This window comes from Notechis scutatus, chromosome 2, assembly GCF_049901735.1.
Source record: "Notechis scutatus isolate UNSWTSFEM ecotype Mainland chromosome 2, rNotScu1.2, whole genome shotgun sequence".
Taxonomy (NCBI): Eukaryota; Metazoa; Chordata; class Lepidosauria; order Squamata; family Elapidae; genus Notechis; species Notechis scutatus.
This window is the reverse complement of record NC_142010.1, coordinates 125,397,509-125,416,096: the sequence shown is the minus strand read 5'-3', so window position 1 is coordinate 125,416,096 and position 18,588 is coordinate 125,397,509. Positions and strand designations below refer to the sequence as shown.

The window sequence follows — 18,588 nt, the reverse complement described above, 5'->3', positions numbered from 1 at the left end:
TGTCAATTATTTTCAGGGTTAGATAATGTTGGAAAGATTATCAAGCTGGGAACTTCACATAAACTATGGGGATTTATTGATCTCTTAAGGAAACCCACAGAATTTTCCTTGCAAATTACTTGTCTTCAGTTATCTACTTGAAATACCTATGGACACTTTCTGGGAACTTACATTAATGTCCTCCCCTTTGATATTTTTAGAGAGTATATAAAATGTATCCCAGAGATTATGTCCCTGAAACTAAGACACAAATAAACATATCCGTTAACGCTACAGATTTTTTTGCTGCTTCTCATTTAAGGCTTATCCAGCCTTTATTAACTAGTTTTCCAGGTGATAACTGATGATTTTTCTATGAATTGTTTGGTAAGAACTAGAAAGCAACTCTATTACAAAATTTTGCCATTTTTGCACCTAGAACGTTGCATTTTTCAGTGTCTCTCAGAGAAGCAGATTGCTAATTATATTACCTGGGATATAGGAACTGATATTTACTAAACTTATTATTGGAACTGTGTTTTTTCTGTTTGTAATGTTGTTTAAGGATGTAATAAAATTACTTTGTATTGAATTAGCCATAGATAGTTGATCTTATTGTCATAATGAGAACATGCTTATTCTTGATTTAATATATATAAATTCACTGACTCCAATTTGTCAACTTTGTGTGTGTGGTTTTGGCCAGCTTTCACAACAGATTCAGTAAAATCAGATTATGGGATAGTATTGTATTGATACAGGCTATGATAACAGAATATTGGAAACCTGACAGCCTATAGCAGGGGTGTCAAACTCTCGCCATCACAGCAACGTCACGTGATATATCAGGACTTTTTTCCTCTTCGCCAAACTGTGTGGGGGCAGGGCCAGCACATGACGCATCCGGCCTGTGGGCTGCGAGTTTGACACCCCTGGCCTACAGTATCCCTTACATACCGCAGAGGGTTCTGATGGAGCCAGGTCTGAGTTGTACATGTTGCTGAAACTATCTCTGCGTAGTTTCTCTAAGGTCATCTCTTAGATATTGGAAGCAGATGCAGAAGAGAAAATGTATTTGTGATAAATGCCCCATATGATACGTCAAACTTTTGCCATAAGTTGTTTGCAAGTCCTTAATCCCTAATATCTCTAATATACATCAGAAATCAGTTCTCAAGCAATAGATATTTTTTTTAAAAAAGTGGATAATGGCTCAATTTCAGTTAGTACCATCATGCTTGGAATGGGAAATACCTGTTTAATGACCAATTTCTTAATTAGGGAGACAAATTTTACCCTATATAGGGTAAAATTTGGAGCAATACACAGGTTGCTACAACATGGTTCTACTATTGGGGGAGTAGTTTAGGTCAAAAGGGCTGCCAGGAGAATTTTCTTTCTTTTTTAATAGTACAGAACCATGGCTGAAACAGATTAATTTAATGGAAGCTCCTGGTTCAAATTTTAGCAAAGTTTCTCTACCTTTACCCAAATTTTATTTGTGGTTCATATTTGTACCTGCGCCAAAGCTTAGGCTTTCTTCAGCAGTCAATGTTTGGATTGATATTTATTTGTATTAGAAATTGTGAAGAATTGCAGAAGGCTTAACCATAGTGCAAACTGTATATGACATGGCAAATCACAGTTGGCAGTGATTGCAAGCCTTTGCTTCCTTCCCAGTGGGCATTGAAGTGAAATCATTGCACAATAAGCGAAAAAGGACTATAGAAAGCAAAGTTACGTAACTTGCATCATTTATCCTTGCAATCTTGTCCACTGTGATGGCCCATGCAGACTTTTGCTTTGAAATATTCATGTATCATAAAGTTATTGCTAGTTTTTTTTTAGATTTGTGACTGTCATTTCATGTTTGAAAGGTGCATTTTATGAAACAAAAGGGAGAAGTACTTTCAGCAAAGTAGAAAAACTGGCCTCTTTAATTAAAACTGATAGGTTATATTTCAAACTGGTCTATAGTCATTCCAAAGCATTCAGCCAAACGGTGTCGTAGAAAAAAACACTAAAAAATTGTTTGCATCTCTTAAAACTAAACTTCTTACATGTGACCATGAAAAAAATCTGATAGAAAAAATGTTTCAGTTTTTATTTTTGTAATAGATAACAAATAAGCAGAATGTGACAATATTCTTTCTTAGCAGAATGGGATGGTAACTAAAGATCTGACGAGGCTGAAAAACCTTCTTGTTGAAACAGAGGTAAGAATATCTCTCTTCCTGAAATAAAGGAATTGGTTTTTGTATCAGACACAATTTTTGTTTCCCCAATTTGAAGGTGACTGCCATAATTTAAGGAGCATTTTTAATATCCTCTTTTATCTGTTGTTTTATAGCCATTATTCTCTGTGGCCTACTTTACATTTTATAGTGCAATTGAGTAATGGTATTCTTGATTTGGGTTTACATTTTTAATGTTTAAATATTGCCGAAACAAACCTATATTGGCCTTAGTCTCATCTGCCCATTTCTTTTCTGCCTTTATAGGAATAAGGATATCAGAAACATGTGATATGTGCAAATAAGAGCTGCCTGTAATGTTTAATGAAGAATTTAAAGTGTTGGTAAATAAGCTGGCATCATAAAATATGATCCAAATAATGCTTGTTGGAAGTCACCATAGTTGAAATTAAAAGAGGGTTATAAGATAGCCCATAGTGGAAAATATTGCTTACAATTTCTAAAGGCACATCTCCTACTTATGATTTTCTCTGGAGAATTGTATTCTAATATTTGTCTTCTGTGATTAAATAGGTGATAACTAAAACAATGTCATTATAAAACACCAGGTTAATTCTTCAGAGTAATCTAGTTTAGTGTTCATCTAGTCCACCATAGAAGTTGGATATTTTATTTATTTTTATAGACATAGTAAATAGAAGCATATTTGAAATTGATTTTGATCTTTATGATTGCAGGCAGCAGCTTGTAAAATACCCTTGGTACATCATGTGGAAGAGGTGGAAGAAGGTACGCATCAAAATATTAATGCCTTAATTTAAGTAAACTTTGGAATTGCTAATTAGTTGATAGAAAAAGCATGCTTGTCTTGCTATTCTGTATCAGACAAATAAAAAAAAGATTAATTGGGTTAGGAACAAAATTAAAATTGACTCAGTTCTGAATTGCACTCACAGATGGGGGAATCCTTTGATTCTGAGGGAGGGCTTTGCAGGGTTTTCACCTGGAGTCATCAGAAAAGCTGGTTTCTCACTGGGGCTTCTTCGAATCTTAAAAGTAAGGTTTGAAATCTTACCATTAGATGATTTTGCATATGTGAGAAATAATCAGAATGTTTCCTTAATTTGTTGGTAAGATAAGATAAGATAAGATAAATTTATTGTCATTGTACTCAGAACCTGAGAACAACGAAATAAGGTGCTCTTTCACAACATACAACTAAACAACATGAAAAGACATATACAAATAACAATGTAATAACAATGGTGTATTTATATTTACAGGCAGTCCTCGACATACAACCATTCGTTTAGTGACCTTTCAAAGTTTACAGTGGCACTGACAAAAGTGACTTATGACCGTTTTTCACACTGAACGACCATTACAAAATCTCCACGGTCACATGATCAAAGTTTGAAAGCTTGGCAACTGGCTTATATTTATGATGGTTGCAGTATGCTGGAGTCAAGTGATCACCTTTTGCAATCTTTTGACAAGCAAAATCACTGGGGAAGCCAGATTCAATTTACAACCATTCTAATAACTTAACTGCAGGGATTCACTTTTCAACCGTGGCAAGAAAGGTCATCACATGGGGCAAAACTCATTTAACAACTGTCTCACTTAACAACAGAAACTTTGGACTCAATTATGGTCGTAGGTCGAGGACTAACTGTATTTAAAACAATATGTTTCTCTTTTTTTCTATGAAATAAGTTCAAAAACATTTATTTAAAAACTAATAAAATGCATAATGTCTCAATGTTTAATAGATATTCAGAATATACGAAGCTAAAACAATTTCTCTAGTGTAGATAGGAAATAAAAGCAACATAGAAAAATAAATGGTTTTTAATATGGTTTCCAATCCAGAGCAATTAAGTGGTAATCTTCCCTATTTTTGGAATTGGGTTCTGTATATTGTAAAATTTGTGGAAATTGTGCCCTAACCCTAACCAGAAAAATAACTTGCATTTTATCATCATGTGGCAGGATGTCATGATGGCTGGCAATTTCGCCCCCCACCCCGGGGAGTCACAAGTAGTGAAGAATACACATTATGCAAAAGGTAAAATAATGCATTTTTCCACATTTCTCAGTTTGAAAGCATTAGTAATGGAGAGAGATGGTTTGATATTTGGGAATCTTTTTTAAAAAAATATCAGATATTCTTTGATCTTGTATTCATTTTCTGATATGTAAGCATCATTCAGGAAGTAAGAAAGGTATTTGTGAATGAATAAAAAAGAACAAAGTCAGAGAGGGATATTCCCATTCAAGTATAGGATGTAGTTTTGGATGAACTTAGTGTATTGTTAATATATAGGATAGTAAAAATGAAATGTAGTGTATAGCAGTGGCCCCCAACCTTTTTTGTGCCACGGCCCGGTACCGGCATCACAAAATGATCTGCGGCCCGGTACTGGCATCAGCACGCATGACAAGGCAAGGCGAGCTGAGCGACCGGCCAGCCAGCCGTCCCCCGCTTCTCCCCGCCACCTTCAACTCCACCTTTGTCGATGGGCTTCGCTTCGGGACGGCTTCGGGACGGTTGCTCGGCTCGCCTTGCCTTGGGTGCTGAAAGAATCCTCACGCCTTAGTTTCGTTAGAAGCCCCCCCCCCTTCGATGAAACTAAGGCGCGAGGATTCCTTCAGGACCCAAACGCCGCTTTCCAACCGGAAAAGCTCACCCGGAAGCACTTTCTCGTCAAACAAGATGGCGGCGCCCAGCAAACCGGCGGCCCGGTAGGAAATGTTCCATGGACCGGGACCGGTCCACGGCCCGGTGGTTGGGGACCCCTGCTGTATAGGAAGGGGAGACATGATTTGGCAGCAGAACACTTGGGAAATATTTAGGGTCTATGTGCTGTGTGCACGATGGGAGCATAATGTGGGCTACCTTAACAGACACAACTGAGTTCGGGTAACAGGAGGAAATACTTCTATTTACTTTGCACTTATTGGGTGACCCTCTACATTGTCTTCGGCCTGCATTTTAAAAATGCCATGGAAAAGTTGGAGCAGGTTCAGAGAAGTCCCACCAGGTTGAGAGGTTTGAAAAGCAAGCCCTATCAAGGATGATTAAAAGAGCTGGGCGCATGTCCTTGACAGAAAAAGAGACCAATGGGAATTCTGATGGTTTATAAATATTTTAAATACTGTTATGTCCAAGGGGGATGCACCTGTTAAATCTGAGGGGAGGACAATGATCAACAGGTTGAAATCTAAAACAAGGATTTCTTCTGAAAATTAGGAGGAATTTTCATATAATAAAAACCATGAAGCACTAAAATAGTCTGCCTAGAACAGCGATCATTTCTTATTGAAGATTTTCAAAGGCACTAAAAAGCCACATGGCAAGGTTAGGTTAGTAGATTTCTTTATGGAGGAAAGTGGAGTAGATAACTTGTAAGACCCATTTCTACTCATACATCTTAAGCACACATAAAATCTACTGTTCTAGGGTTAGAGAACTTCCAAGATGAAATTTTCTGGAATACCCTGTTTTTCTTCTGGGCCATGTCTGTTTTAGAATAGGTCTCTAGAAGTGACTTCCTAGAATTGCAGGCACGAACCATCCATACTTTTTTAAAATTTACTATTCCTCATCCTTTTGAGAGAAAGTTTTAACTAGACACGGTGGGGGAATTGTTTAATATTTTTCACTGACTTTGTGTTGGAGTCTCTCCACTATCTTTCGCTGTTTTGGCAAATGTTATGGCTATGAACCAGCCATTGATTTCAACAATCAATGCGTAAATATGTTTTAAACTCTTCTTTTGAAACCAATGTGACATAAAAGACTTTTGGCTGGTCTCATGACACTGTTTATCACATCAGTTTTCTTTTTTAATGTTAAGGAGCTGCAAAGTCAAATATGTGCTGCTGCCAGAAGGATGAAAGGCAGTGAGGAATTAGTTGAAATAGCTCCCTTTTTCGGGGGCCTTCTGAGTGAAGTTTCTTTTAATCTGTGTTTGAGATAATAAAAGGATTTTCTTTTATCCCCTTAATTAGTAAACTTAGAGGCATATTGGATGGTGATGGTATTTGGCCCTTCAATTAGTGCCTAGTGGCTTTGTGTGTGGTAATTCATATTTTTTATGCTTGTACCACACTGATTTGGTTTCCCTGCAGATGGTATCTTTCTCCTAGAATAAGCTGCAGCCATCAAAAAAATCCTTTAGTGAAGAATGTAGCTCAGAGGCACGCATGTGCAATTATGGACACCACACATGATATCTCACTCTGATTGTTAGCCTTTGAGGGTTGCTGGATTTCTTTTTAAAGACACTCCTGCACCTTTAATAGCAGCCCAGTGTGCAAAAACTAAACAGGGGAATCATTTCCTTGCATGGTAATAAAATGCCAGGATAATCTCTTGTTTAGTGTTTTTATGTCATAGTTTGCATTCCTCAACAAGGAATTGAATGATGGCCCATTTCTCCCCTCCCCACCCCATCTCAAAGTGCTCCAGCTCGTGACAGTTTGCCCCTTTTCCTGTAATAAGTGATTCTAAAAGGCTGGATTGTAACCTTATAAAGTTGTTAATGAAATGCTAAATAATGCTACCTGGTGTTAATTAAAGTGTAACTATTGCTTTCCATTTTTATATTTACAAGCTAATGTTTAAGCTTGCTTCCAGTTTACTGATTATTTTTGTCTTACATTTTGAGAGTTCTCAGCTGTATTATCCAAATCTTCATTTAACCATGCATATTCATCTGCAGTTTAACACAACCTGAATTCTTCCCTGTAATTGCTTTGTTTGTAAGATCAACAGACTTTGTAGTGTCTGTTTAATTTGTAACTATCCGATTGATAAACCTATTTGATAGATGATAGATTTGCATAAGTATCCTGAAGTTTTAAAATGTTATTGTGGCTTGAGTTTAGAAGTCTGTATGAAGGTATTTTGTGATGATTTTAGAGAAATCCCCCCCACCCTTCAGATGGTATATTTAAGTTGACTTGAAAACCAACACATATTTGAGCTTTTTAAAATGTATATTAAAAGTGTTATTTAATCATTTTAAAACAAATCTGCATTTTCTCATTGTTACAATCTTATCTTGCCTTTTCACTAAAACTGCCTAATTATATCATTTAGAATTATAATTAAAACATAAATACATGAAAACAAAAAAGGACAGCAATATTCTTTATTTATAAATTATCCAAATTAAATGAATCACTTTTACTCGGTGACAAATGTATTATAACTCCCATATAAGGCATAAAGAAATGGCAATATAGCAGTGCCTGAAGACCTAGCAATTAACTCCTGGGTTCTTAGAATCCCAAGGACCCTAAACTCCTCTTCAGTACAGGAATCCCAAGGACAGATGGACAGGTGCCTGTGTAGGAGTGCATGTGCCCGCCTTGGTGATTGTTTCCACTGCTGAACCGTTCTTATTGCTGTCTGTGCCAAAACAAAACATATTACAGAGTGTAAATAGTTTATAAATTATGCTTCCAGGTGGTAAGCTTTTATGAAGCAGTTCCTATACTGGCAACAGAATTGGTGGGAAAATTAGTTTAATTACACAAATCCAAATGTAGCCTTGGGTGCATAAAGTACTGGGGGAAAAATTGCAGCCATTTGAATTATTTGCTGACTGTACCAATATGAATCTGAAATAAGCAGAAAAGGCCACAAGGTGTCACTAAGAATCTAGAAAGCTGGGGAGATCATATACTGATTTTGTTGTCTGGCTTCCTCCCTCTCCCCCTCCCCATATCCATTTGAAAAACACTTCCCTTATACTTACTCCTGTGAGTTTAGTATGTATGCTTTTGATACTAAAATGTGCTTTTGGACAATTCTGTATATTTTATTATTATAATAAAAGAGACACACTATTTCCTGAATAAACCAACATTTAAGGGTGGAGAGATTTGTTCTCTGAGCTTGTGGGTTGGTTTCCAAATGTTTCATTACCAGGTTAGGTAAGATCTTCAGCAGAGTTTAGGGAATATTTGCCACAATTGCAAACTAACATTTGTCAGCTTAGGCTTTCCCTTAAATATTCTGGGATAAATTATACTATAGCCAGGATCTAAATGTTTAGTTTAACCGGCATATCCAGATTATGTCTGCCAACCTCTTACTTTGCAACAGCTTTGGAACAGGTGCAACTGTAAGCAGATCGATTGAGCTGCATCTTCTGCAAATCGGGTTATGGTTAACAGTTTTAGTTAGGTGTGGTTGGGAAGTTCAGAACTCAAGACTCAAAAAAAATATGCGTTTGGCGGCTATTTCAAATGGGGAATTTAAGGAATGTTTTTCTTGCCCATTTTATGCAGATTTTTAGAGCAAGGAATTTGCAGATATGGTGCACAGTGTACTTCAGCACATTCCCAGGACGAGCTGACCGAATGGCAGAAACGATATGCTTCCCGCTTGATAAAGTTAAAACAACAGAAAGAAAACAAGCAATGTTTGGGAAGTTACATGGAATCCTTAATTGAAAAATGGATGAATTCATTATCTCCTGAGAGAGTGGTAAGAATAAATGCAACTCTTCAGTGTTCATACTTAAAATTAGAAGCTTGATTTTGACACTGTCTGCTAGATTTTTAACACCCTCAAAATATTATTTATATTATGCAGTTGCCTATTTCTGTTAATAAAAGAATCACAAATCAATTCTGATTCTTGCAGATGTTTCCAGATGACTTTTTTTTAAAAAAAATATTGATATAGGGTGACAAAATGAGTTTATATGATGTTATCTTCCATTTGTAACCATTCTTATTTCAACACTGCTGCTTCTGTATTTTTTCTTACCACAGAAAAGTCCATTATGGATTTTGAGAATGCTAGGAGACTTACATCTAGAAACATAGACTCCTGTCAAAAGTGTAATGATTCAGTGAATTATACAATATTAACCTGCTTCTATACTAGGTCAGGAATGTATCTAAAAAACGTGGAGAAAATGGTGTGTAATTTTTGCTACCATGATTTTATTGATGATCTCCATCAGAGTTAGTTTGCATATCCATATCTAGTAACATATCTGATTGTACATAAATACAAAATGGTAGATAGGAAGGACATGAACCAGTCCAATAGATATAAATTGGATTTACTGTACATCCATACCATTAAATCCATTTTGACTTCTCTCTGACACAAAGGAGATTTCTGCCCTGTATTTCTGAAATCTCTGATGGAATAGCATAGTAATAACATTTAGACTTATATACCACTTCACAATGCTTTACAGCCTTCTCTAAGAGGTTTATAATGTCAGCATATTGTCCCAAACAATCTGGGTCCTCATTTTACCCACCTCAGAAGCATGGAAGCCTGAGTCAACCTTGAGCTTGGTGAGATTTGAACTGCCAAATTGCAGTCAGCTGGCAGTCAGCAGAAGTAGCCTGCAGTACTGTATTTTATGCCACCACAGCTCTCAATCAAATCTGTAGATTCTGAGTTAAATATATTTCTGATTCTGATGATGAGTTGAAGATGTTAATCATGCCAGAGGCCTATTGAAATATAGTATTTTTGTGCTACTCTATGGGCAGCTTCATTTCCCCAAGTACATATATAATCTCTATTACTCCAGCAGTCTTTTTGTTATTCATTATGTATGTGAATACTGTACTTCTTGAGCTGTATGTCTTTTGTATTGTGTCTTAAATAAAGACCTACAGAGCCTGATAGTATGTCGCTAAAGAAATTAATTGTAGGGTTTTAGCATGCAGCTTAAAAATTATGTGATCGAAACAACTGTGACTCTTGTGTCTGTGTCTTTCATTGAAGTTAAAGTGCTATATTAGATCAATGCAGCTCTTTCTTCTAGTTTATTTCAAATGCCCATTAAGAAATGTTGAGTCTTCTCTGAATTGTTCAGAAACTTTAGATGTACATATGTAACCTTGGGCCAGTCACTGTCTCTAAACCTCAGAAAGGAGATATCCAATTATAGTTGTGCTTTAACTACAACTTTAAAAGCACAACTATAATGAGTGAGCCAGGTCTGGCTGAAGGCCATACATGTATATACCTAAAACTTATAAATACACATATATATATATGTATGTATGTATATGTATATGTATATGTATATGTATGTATGAATCATGCAGTGAGACTTGCATTAACAGAAGTTTGCATAAAATATTTCATCTTGATGTGTTTCAAGGACAGATTTTTTTTGCAAAATTTCCCATTCCAAGTTTGAAAGTTATTTCAAGTGCAAAACAGACAGTTTCAAGTTGAAAATTCCTCCAGAAATGTTTCAAAAAATTTTTTTTGCACTAAGAACAGATTATGATAACAGTATAATTATAATAAAAGGTTAGTTGATAAACTGACCATTCACTCATATTGATCTTATTAACACATATGTCTTCAGTTAAACCCAGAATTATTTTCCCAGCACTATTATTATCCTATAAAATTCTAACACTGCATTTTCTCTAGCTCAGTGAATGTCTTGATGGAGTAAGAGTTGAACATAATCCTGAACTATCAGTTACTGTCACCACCAAAAAATCACATCAGATGTGGACTTTTGCTCTTACATGTAAGGTAGGATTCTGTCTTTTTTTAAAAAGAATTATAGTTTATTGCTGGAACATAAATATAGATACTTAACCCTACAATTTTAAACAACTTCTCTTTTGGAATATGCATGTTCTTGGGACTACAATATGCCAAATTTAGTTTGTAGGATAAAAACTTGCAATGGAAAAAACTTAACTCACAGGATAAATGCTACATATAACATTTACCTGAATATCTACATTCAGGTATTGTTGTGATTTAAGAAAAATATCTAAATATCTATACTTTCATAGATATTATTTTTGCAATTTGGGCTTGCTTTACTGGCCTTGCCTTGGCCTCCTATTTATAAAGCAGAATCCTGCTAAATGGTATAGAATTCAGCTGAATGCTGAGACAGATTTCATTAGGCCAGGGAGACATCAGCGGAGACAAGATTCATGAACTAATGCAGTACAGCACTGAAGACAGTCATTTTGAAGATGGTTTGGGGAAAAGTTAACTTCTCCATGTTTCTAATGTGGGCCATTTTACAGATCCGTATATAATTCCTTCCATCATTTACATGAAGTACTTTGAACTCTAACTTATTCCTCGAATGCAAATTATTATTAAGAGAGTTTTCTCACTTCCCCCTTTCCAAAACCATTTCTAATATAACGTTCCATTTTTTTTCTTGATTAAAATAAAAAAAAACTTGCAGTTTTACAAATAAAGTGTTTTTAAAGTTGCAGGAAATGGTTGTATTATATCTAAACATATAGAAACAATCACCACTGCATTGCAATATGTATTGGTAGCCTTACGGAAGTCTCTCAAACGTGGCTATGTCAAAATGATTGGGGAGCTAATGGAAATGGAGAATTGTTGATATAATATATGGTACATGGTCCATAAAACCAGAGATAATGTCTTTTAGTCTTTTAAATTAGATAGGTAGGTAGGTGTAGATAAACAGATGGATAGAGATAGAGATAGAAATGGATATATACAGTAGATAGGTATATATGGTTCATTTTTTAAATTGTATGCTGCCCTGAGTCACACTTTGTGACATGGGCGGCTGCATAAATGTGAAGAAGGAAGGAAAGGAAGGAGGGAAGGGAAGGGAAGGGAAGGGAAGGGAAGGGAAGGGAAGGGAGGAATATAGTGCACATCTAAATGAGGAAACATGTACCACAATTATTTAGAAGTTTTTTTTTACCTTCACAGCCTGCAAGAATGCTGTATCGAGTGGCACTCCTTTATGATGCGCATCGTCCTCATTTTAGTATCATGGCAATATCGGCTGGAGATAGCACCACCCAAATAAAACAAGAAGTCCCAGAAACCTGCCAGGAATGGGTTGGAGGAAAGATGGCCCAGAATGGAACAGATCATTCAGTATACAAAATCAGCGTAGCTTTTAGTACAGAAATCTTTGGGACCTTTCGTCAAACTGTGGTATTTGACTTTGGGACTGAACCAGTTTTGATGCAACGAGTGATGATTGATGCTGCCTCAACAGAAGGTATGATTTGCAGTTTCATTAAAAAACAAATGTGTACATTTATGAATCTTTCTCAGCCCCAAATTTACTTATATAATGTATAACTTTGGGAAGGCTGCCTACAAGAATAGTAAGTATTTGGACAAGTTGCATATAAACAATTATTTGGGGTACTAGATGCAAAGTGCATTAGTCAGGGGAAGTAATATATATAATCTTAAATATCATTTGAATAAAGGAAGGTTCTTTTAAATCTCATATTAAAAGCATTCTGAATCATTGTTAAATTGTGTATGTGAAGCTTTCCTTTGTCAGTGGCATTTGACTTACATATTTAACTGTCAGGCACAAAAGACCAGGTCCACAGATGAAGATCAAGTCAAACTGATTTATTGCTGAACAGCCTATGCACAAGAATCCTCCCAATTCACAATTAGCAGCTGCTTGGAGTTAGATAAGGGTCTATTTAATTCAAGGAAGGCTGGACTTAGTCTGTTTGTGGCTACACAGGGATTCTAAACTGATCCCTCTTTTAACTCCGCTTCCAGGTTCTGCCATTCTGTGTGTGCAGAGGCAAGTATATTTACAAATAAGTACAATAATAAAGTATTGTGTCATGTACAGTGTCTATAATAACTTAGATATTTAGGTTAGTTATATAGTAAGACTATAAACTAGGAGACTGTGAGTTCTAGTTCCATGTTAGCCATGAAAACCAGCTGGGTCAATCACACTCTCTCAGCCCAACTCATATCATAGGATAAAATAGGAGGAGGAAGGAATATTAGATATATTTGCTGGCTTGAGATTTTTTAAAATAAAAATAATAAAAACAGAACATACATACATTCATACCATTCATACCAGATATCTAGGTTCATTGTAATCTGTCCCTCAAGCATAGGATAAATTTAGTACTTTCTAGATGTTTTGGGCTACATCACTGTAATTGACATCTGGCTGAATCTTTAGAATAAAGAAGTTCAAAATTATACCAACAGATTGTACCAACTTCTCTACTTCTGTAGATAAAGCAAGTGATTTATATAGTCATATCATGCTTTATAAAGGGAAAGGGAATTGGATGATAAGGAAGAAGAACGCTAAATGGGCTGACTTTAAAATAGATAAAGTTTGATTTGGCCACAGAGTTTTCTTTATTGAAAAAGAATTTGCAACTAATTTTATCTTGTCTTAGTCTAACTTTGTTAATCAAGCTGGTAAAGATGGGTATCATTCCAATAAATGCACAGTACCAGTGCATTATTTGAAAAAGAAATTACTCTACTGAGAAATTGGCAATCTTGGTTTTTGATTGCTGCTTTGTGTGCCTAACTTGCTTCTAAATTATATATGTAGAATTAGCCTTGTCTCTTTCAGCATTCAGAATGGAAGGAAGTGTATTAATGAAGGACTCCGAGATTCATTTTATTTATCAACCAATTTTTCTAGATATTGTCATTAGCATTTTCACAATTTTGCTCACTTCTTACCTAAAAGGGATTCCAAAATTTCATGCAAATTCAGACGGTCCTCAACTTACAACCATTCGTTTAGTGACCTTTTAAAGTCACAACGCCAAAGAAAAAAGTGACATGACCATTTTTCATAATTACAACAGTTGCAGCATCCCATGGTCACATGTTCAAATTTGGCTGCTTGGCAGCTTTCCCATATTTATGACTGGCAGAGTCCTGAGATCATGTTTTGCAACCTTCTGACAAGCAAAATCAATGGGGAAGCCAGATTGAAGTAACAACCATGTTACTAATTTAACAATTGCAGTGATTCACTTAAAACTATGGCAAGAAAGATCATAAAATGGGGGAAAGCTCACTTAAGAGCTGCCTCACTTAACAACAGAAATTTTGGGTTTGATTGTGATCGTAAGTCGCAGGCTACCTGTATATATACTGGTGGTCAGTTGGAAACTAAAAATAAAACTCTTTTAAGCATATGATGCATAGCTGTTTTCAGATTTTGTTTCTGATATGCCAAAGCCATGTTTGTGATTCTAGTGGAATTAAGCTGCAGAATGAATACTGTAAGACATTCTAAGTATATCTTTTGAGGCTAAAAATTCCTGTTAATCTGCCAATTCTTTTAGTTACCATTATCAAAGAAGTAAGGATGAAGTCTATTGTAAGTTTTAATGTGAGCAATTATAGGGTTGTGAAGATTCAGTATGTTAATTCTCCAGCATAATATAAAAACAATTCATATATCATTATGCTAATATGCTTTTAGACTCAGAAAAAAAACATGCAAGCATTTAGTATTTACAACTTTACTAGATTAAATAAGAATACAATGAAATAATAAGCATTAAACTCAACTGTTAATAATTTAATAACAAAAATGTTTGTTTCCATAGGCCTTCAGATACCATGAAATAATTTAATGCATACCAGTAATAAAATTGCTTTTTGATATCCAAAGCTCTATGCCCTAATGTTTTAAAATTATTTTAATTGGATTGTTAATCCACCTATAAGATGGTGTTAATTGTTGAGGGTTTTTTAAAAAAAATATATTGCCATATGCAGTTTGATTATTTAAATATAACTTAGTAAACATGTCTGTTTATTTTCTTTATCTGCTGCAAATAGATCTTGAATACCGGATGAATGCACGGCAGCAACTGTTAACCACAGCCAAGCGTTGGGATTCCACTTCCAAGACAATTGTAGAATTTGAGCCAAACGAGACTACTGAATTGGATAAGAGCCTTCTGATCAGATATCAGATCCCTCTGTCTGCTGACCAGCTATTTACACAGTCTGTCTTGGATAGATCATTGACCAAGAGTAATTATCAGTCACGGCTACATGATCTCCTTTATATTGAGGAAATAGCACAGTATAAAGAAGTCAGCAAGTAAGTGATAGTTTTGCTTAATGTCTGTTTAGCCAATTGATGTGACAGTTGCAAATAAAATTAGCATATCTTGCCTTCTGCCTTTCTATGAACAAAATTCACTCCTCAGGAATTCTCCTAAAAAGCCAAATTTTAACAGCATTCTTAAAAGTTTATTTGAACCTAAAAAAACAAGGATTTCCAACAACATCTTCCTGGTATAGAGTTTTTAAGTAATGATCAGCACTTTTGAATTTCGACTCAAGAGCAAAATGTTGTTCTTGAGGTAGATACGGAACATGGTTACAATAGCTTTCACCCATTATTAATGGATAGACCAATTGCATTTTGCACCGATTGCAGCCATTTGTAGAATATATTATAGTAATCCAGTTCTGTGCTTACAAAGGCATACGTTACGACTGATGCTTAATTGTTCTGTTCCAGTTTTTGAAATGATGAGAAGTTTACTTAGCAAAGAGCATACAGTTTGGTTTTAGGAGTTCTTGGACTAGCCTCAAAGCTGTATAAGCAGAAGTGACTTTCACAGTTGGGTTACTCTGTCTCCTTTGCTGCAGTTTACAGGTAATCCTTGATTTATGATCACAATTGAGCCCAAAAGATAGTCATTAAGTGAGTTTTGCCCCATTTTTTTACCTTTCTTGCCACCGTTGTCAAGTGAATCACTGCAGTGCTTAAGTTAGTAAAATGGTAGTTAAGTGAATCTGGCTTCTCCATTGATTTTACTTGTCAGAAGGTCGCTAAAGGGTGATCCCGGGAAACTGCAGCTGTTATAAATATGAACCAATTGCCAAGCATCTGAAATGTAATCATGTGACTACGGAGATGCTGCAACAATTGTAAATGTGAGAAACAGTCATAAGTCACTTTTTTCAGGGCCGTTGTAATTTCAAAGGGTCACTGAACGTATAGTTGTAAGTCGAGGACTACTTGTAGTTCCTTGGTCTCCCTGAGTCCTTCAGTCATTGCTGCTTAGGATAAAAAAAATATTATTTTATTTTTTAGAGTCCTGATGATACAGTGGCTAGAACACAGTATTGCAGGCTAACTCTGCCCTCAGTCTGGAGTTCGATCCTAATGGACTTAAGGTTGACTCAGCCTTCCATCCTTCTGAGGTCGGTAAAATGAGGACCCAGATTATTGGAGGCAATATGCTAACCTTGTAAACCATCCAGAGAGTACTGTAACGTACTTTGGACTGTATATAAGTCTAAGTACTGTTGCTATTGCTATTTATCCCAGTATTACACTCTTTACCATTCCAAAAGATACGTAGCTTTTTCTCTGGTAATATCACACTACTAACTAGAGCATACAAAACATTTGCTGGACCAATACTCGAATACAACTCATCAGTCTGGAACCCACATTACGTATCTGATATTAACACAGTTGAGAAAGTCCAGAAGTATTCCACAAGAAGAGTTCTATACTCCTCTACTCGTTGCAGAATACCTTATGCCACCAGACTTGAAATTCTAGACCTAGAAAACCTAGAACTATGCCGCCTTTGGTCCGATCTAAGTATAGTATATAAAATCATACATTGCAATGTCCTACCTGTCAATGAATACTTCAGCTTCAACCATAACAATACAAGAGCACACAATAGATACAAACTCAAGGTTAACCGCACCAAACTTGATTGCAGGAAATACGACTTCAGCAACAGAGTGGTCAATGTCTGGAACGCTCTACTTGACTATGTGGTTTCTTCTTCCCCAAACCCCAAAAACTTTAACCTTAGACTCTCTACTATTGACCTCATCCCTTTCCTAAGAGATCTGTAGGGGGCATGCATAAGCGCACCAACGTTCCTACCGCACCTGTCCTATTGTTTCTTTTATTTTTCTTATATGTATCCATTTCATGTATTCATAATTATGTTTATTCTTATACCAATTATCTTGTAAGCAATTGACAAATCAAATTAACTAAAAATTTTAAAAAAGATGATGGGGAAGCCACAGTGAGAAAAAAGAATTGGAAAACTTTATTCAGTACAAGATAGTCCCTCTTCTCCTTTATTGTTATTGGAGCTTGGGTACACTTACTAAGATTACTCTTTTGTCCCAATCAGCATTGCAAAGAATTTTATGCACTTGAAAATGTATAAGAATATTTTTTTTTGTTTTATTTCAATATACTTTTCAGCCATTGAGTATTTTAACATTTTTTCTGTTTGTGAAATCAGTGTTTATAGTTAGGATTTAGTAATCTTACAGCTCCATCCTCTGTTTAGACTGTGTCCTGGTTCTGCTTCTACTTTTTAAAACTCTTGTTTGACATTTTACTTGAGGGGTCCTTGGTGCTGCCTAAGCTTGATTGTTTTTTTGCAGATGTTTCATTACCCAAATTAGATAACATCGTCAGTGCTGCTGATGTTATCTAGTTTGGGTAGTGAAACGAGCAAACTCAGAGAGCACCAAGGACCCCTCATGTTAACCCTGAGCTATCAATATTCTTCTTTATTAGTGACATTTTACTGCCAGCACAAGATAACCTATGGAAAGTTCCTTGATTTTATCTGCGTCTTTGCTACCCTAAGGCATTATAGATCAAGAAATATAGAACACCAAGGAATTTCATTTACTCAGGAGCAATGACAAAAAAGAACCTTCATCTTTTGGTTTGTGGGTTTCCGTGAGACATCTAATTGCTCATTTTTGAAAATAGGATGCAGACTAGAAAGGCCTTTAGCCTTACACTGCGTATTTGTTATTATTTTGAAACAAAGCTGCTAACATTTTGTTGTTCTGAAGCCTATTGTCCTAAAAATGAAGGTTTTAGATTCAAGACAGATTTAGATTCACTAAAGTTTGTGAATTTGTGCATGGCATACTTTGAACCAGCAACCTAGTAATTTGGAAATACATCTGTTTCTGGAATTGGTAACATTTCTTGGCATCTTGCGTTCTTGCAGTGATTGTATAAGGAGAAGTATAATTCTCATTCATTTATGGTAAATCCACTGGTATGTTGGTGTCAGCTTACATCAGCTGGCAACAGCAGATTGCCAAAATTTCTGGAATTTTGTGAGCCAGTTGAGATAGAGCTGAGTCACTACAGCTAATGTGCTACCCAGCCATTCTATGGTAGCAGCTCAGTGCAGTGGAAACAATGGATCTGGCAGCTGCCATTCTTTTCCAACACACCACTAGGTAAATCTTTGAGTACATCAGCTTATTTCATTTTAGCATGTTTTTTTAAACATGTGTCTGTGAGAGAGAGGGGTGCGAGATACTTTTGGAGAAAGCAACACATAGTTAAACATACACAGTTAAACATATGGATCACTTCAGTGTTATGTATCTAAACTCAACCTCCCATTTATGTTACTGAATTGCCTCTAACCATTGACTTCACCTCATGTTATTTGTAATGGCTAGGAAAACAATCGTATTTCACTTTCTAACAACCACATGGATAATAATAAGTGACGATATGTAAAGGTCTATAGCTACTCAGCCCTTCCAGGAATAAATTGTCAGCTTTTAAATGTACATTATCAAAATAAATGATAGCTTTTT

General features: G+C 35.8%; 1 protein-coding gene across 11 annotated transcripts in view; it reads left to right on the top strand.

The window, feature by feature from the left end:
- Positions 1–18,588, top strand: part of HELZ (helicase with zinc finger) — a 126,613-nt gene that overhangs the window by 32,833 nt on the left and 75,192 nt on the right. For 6 of the 11 annotated variants that reach the window (XM_087956102.1, XM_026678780.2, XM_087956103.1 and 3 more), the window contains 7 exons: positions 2,139–2,195; positions 2,912–2,963; positions 4,167–4,242; positions 8,478–8,676; positions 10,609–10,716; positions 11,905–12,202; positions 14,791–15,058. In XM_087956102.1, coding sequence (XP_087812228.1) covers positions 2,139–2,195; positions 2,912–2,963; positions 4,167–4,242; positions 8,478–8,676; positions 10,609–10,716; positions 11,905–12,202; positions 14,791–15,058 — 1,058 coding nt within the window. Of the gene's footprint in view, positions 1–2,135; positions 2,196–2,911; positions 2,964–4,166; positions 4,243–8,477; positions 8,677–10,608; positions 10,717–11,904; positions 12,203–14,790; positions 15,059–18,588 lie in introns of all 11 variants that reach the window. The other 5 variants (XM_087956099.1, XM_026678779.2, XM_087956101.1 and 2 more) reach the window with 1 other exon arrangement.